The following is a 3,097-nucleotide window of genomic DNA, read 5'->3' on the forward strand; positions in this document are numbered from 1 at the left end:
CTGCCCCACGTGGGACTCGGAGCGGATGGAAGCCCGCTCAGGAACTGGCGGCCACGGCGGGACCCGGCCTGCGCTTGGGGCTGGTGCTGTGGCGGCCTCCCCACGAACGGAGGGGGGCGGCTGGCCGGGCGGGCGAGGGCGCTGCCTCCCGGACCTCGAAACGCGGCCAGCCGGGGGACACGCTCGCCGGAGGCATTCCCAGCAGGCTGCACTTAACTTATTTATTAACTGGTAAAAGGGTCTCACGCACACGCAAGCAGTCAAGCCCGAGGGCTGGCTGCCTCCCTCGGACCCCCACGCTCGGTCCGTGGCTCAGGGCACGCGAGGCAGAACGTCGGGGGGCCGGGAGGGTCACTGGGGCGGGCAAGCCGGAGTCCAACATCACTGCAAGATCGGGGCTGAGGGCCGGGGGGGCGGGCGGTGGGGACCGGAGGCAAAGTAACTGCGCGCTTCTGGGGACAGGATCCGGGGGGACGACGGGAGGCGAGCGGTCGTGGTCTCTTGGCGTGGTCACGCCGGGCAGGAGGCTCAGGGGATGGAGTTGAGGAGGTCCTTGAGGAACACGTCCGCGTCGCTGATTTCCGACAGCAGGCCTGGAATCGGAGGAGCTGCGTCAGCCCGGCGGCCCCCCAGGACGCCGCCCCCCTTCCACGGCGACGAGGCCGCAGGGCTCCGCGGGAGGGAGCCCTTGCTCCCGTTGGCTCCCAGGGGTCCTGCTGACCGGCCGGAAGCGCTTTGAGCCCCACTGCCGTGCCCGGAAGGCAGCCTGGAGGAGCTCCTCCGAGGCGGAACGCTGGACCCGGGGCTGGCAGGCATTTCCGGTGGCCCCCGCAGGAGGTTCGGGGCGTGCCTGCCCCCCTCCCAGCATGCCAGTCTGGCCCCAGGCATTCCCAGTCGCCAACAAGGCCGTTGGGCCATTTCACGGCTCGAGGACTCCGTGCAGAGCTTTGCTGCGGAACAGAATCTGGCCCTTCGCCCTGGTGAGCGGAGGCGCCCCGGGTTTCCAGCAGTCCTTCTCGCAGATGGAGGCGGCTGAGGGTAACACCAGGGGCCCATGACATGCCGAGGGTGGACGGTAGCCCTTCCCACTCTAGCAGAAAGCTAGCTCCAGCAAGTGAGCCAAGCTGCATGCTGTTCCAGGTGAAGATCGAGAGAGGAAAGTCAGCCGGGCGAACACCGCGTTGCCGCCTCCCCCTCTCCCACTCCACTGGAGTCTCAGCCCCAGTGGGAGGCGCCGTGTCCGGTTCTGCGGCTCACGCGCGCAAAGTGCGCCTCGTGCTCGCGCACACCCTCCTCCTCCCCAGCCCGACTCTGCGGAGGCACCCACCGGCCACGTCCAGGAACTCCGAGAAGGTCTCCACCGGCATGAACTCCTCCTGGAAGGTCTTCAGCGCCTTGTCAGCGGCCTCGTAGATGGGCATGTCATTGTGGCGGATGTATTCGGCCAGAGAGTAGGACCAGCCCCCCTCCGTGTTGCTTGTGGGCACCTTCTGCAAGGGGGGAAGAGGGAGGGGTGAGCCTGTGTGTGGGGGGGCCCACAGGCAAGCATCCAGGCGCGGCTTTGGCCACGGAGGGTCCGAAAGGGACTGGGAAGAGGCGCCCCTTGGTGGGAGGCACTGGCCCGGCCACTGTGGGAGGGAAGGGGGTGCAGGGCGAGAGGGCCCCCAGAGGCCGGCCCTTCCAGTGCGGCGACCCAGGCCTTGCGTCCTGCCGGGGGGCCCCTGGCGGACCCGGCTGGGAGCCGGGCTGCAAGGGCCCACTGAGGAGCGGCATCGCCCCAACGTGGGCGGCAAGGCGAGCGGGTCGGGCCGGCGCTGCCTGAATTCTGGCCGTGCTCGCGGCAGCCGGACGGTCCAGCAAGCTCCTCTGGCCCTGAATGTCGCCCTTTGGCCGAGGGAGGCCTGGCACCCCTGCTTCTGGTACAGCTGGAAACTTTTTACTCTGCTCCTACACCCTGAATTTCCCGCTTCCCATGAAACACAAGCAGGGTGCGAGCTTTGGGGCACTCCGGTAAACTCCCCCACGCTGTATTTTTAGATTTCTGTTTGCCTGGACTTCCCCCAGGCCTCCGGGAATCGAGAGACGGGGGAAGTTTAGCCACTGCGACGCGCCAAGAGCGTGACTCCTTACTTTGAACATGTTGTAAATCAGATCAACCAGGGCCCAGAAGAGGAGGCTGGAGCGGTAGGCCGAGTAATCCTTCACGGCTTTGTCCGTCAGCCTGTCGGGAGGGCGAAAACGGCAGGCTGAGAACGCTGCTTTTCGCCGCTGGGAACGGCGGCGGAGGAAGCTGGAAGCCCGTCCATGTGACCCGTGGGACGACGCGAGGGCGTGCTCAGCCAGGCGGGAGCCGGAGCGATGGAGGGGGCCGGGGACACGCTGCAGCTTTCCCTCGCAGGCACGGCGGGAAGGGTGGGCGCCCGGCAGGGGCATGAGGCGCCCGAACCCCCGGCTTCCGGCTTGGCGCCACTTGAATAAAAGCACCGGGTGCTCCGGACTTTGAGACAACTGGGTCTCACCTCAGTCCACTCCACCCAAAGCCATGGGGCAGGGTATGCGGAGACCCCCGGCGAGAAGGGGTGATTAGCTGCCTGGGGTGATCAGCTAACCCTCTACCTACCTACCTACCCTTCACTCGTATCAATCTATCTATTGATCTTTCTACCTCTCGAAGGCCACCCCAGAGCAGAGGACTGCTCACCTGCTGGCCCCCGCGGGCGACACCACCCGCGCGTGGGCGACCACCAGCAGCCGCTTCAGGACGTCGACGCGGATGGCCTTCCACCTCTCCGGCGGCAGGACGTGGAGCGCCAGGACGGTGAAGTAGTGGGGCCCGTCCACCTCGAAGGCGCTCTCCACCCACTTCTCCCTTGGCTGCTCCAGGAAGCTCTGCAGGTTCTTCTCTTCCCGGGAGGTGGCCCGAGTCCTGGGGGGCAGGCAGAGAGGCGCCTTGCAGCAGCGGGCCCTTCCACGGGAGACCCCCCACCCCGGCCAGTGGGGCGGCACCCTCCCCCCCCCCCCCCCCGGGGGGGGGCCCCCCGCCCCCCCCCCCCCCCCCCGGGGGGGGCCCCCCCCCCCCCCGGGGGGGGGCCCCCCG

At 68.2% G+C, this 3,097-nt stretch overlaps 1 protein-coding gene across 4 annotated transcripts in view; it reads right to left on the bottom strand.

Moving 5' to 3' along the window:
• Positions 1 to 207: 207 nt before the first annotated feature.
• UBR4 (ubiquitin protein ligase E3 component n-recognin 4) overlaps positions 208 to 3,097 on the bottom strand; it is a 73,624-nt gene continuing 70,734 nt past the window's right edge. For all 4 annotated transcript variants that reach the window (XM_044445339.1, XM_044445337.1, XM_044445338.1 and 1 more), the window contains 4 exons: positions 2,702 to 2,926; positions 2,131 to 2,221; positions 1,328 to 1,490; positions 208 to 593 (listed from right to left, as the gene is read on the bottom strand). In XM_044445339.1, coding sequence (XP_044301274.1) covers positions 529 to 593; positions 1,328 to 1,490; positions 2,131 to 2,221; positions 2,702 to 2,926 — 544 coding nt within the window. In that variant the 3' untranslated portion in view covers positions 208 to 528. The remainder of the gene's footprint in view (positions 594 to 1,327; positions 1,491 to 2,130; positions 2,222 to 2,701; positions 2,927 to 3,097) is intronic.

The sequence above is a fragment of the Varanus komodoensis genome, unplaced genomic scaffold (genome assembly GCF_004798865.1).
Source record: "Varanus komodoensis strain SLA01 unplaced genomic scaffold, ASM479886v1 scaffold48, whole genome shotgun sequence".
Taxonomy (NCBI): domain Eukaryota; kingdom Metazoa; phylum Chordata; class Lepidosauria; order Squamata; family Varanidae; genus Varanus; species Varanus komodoensis.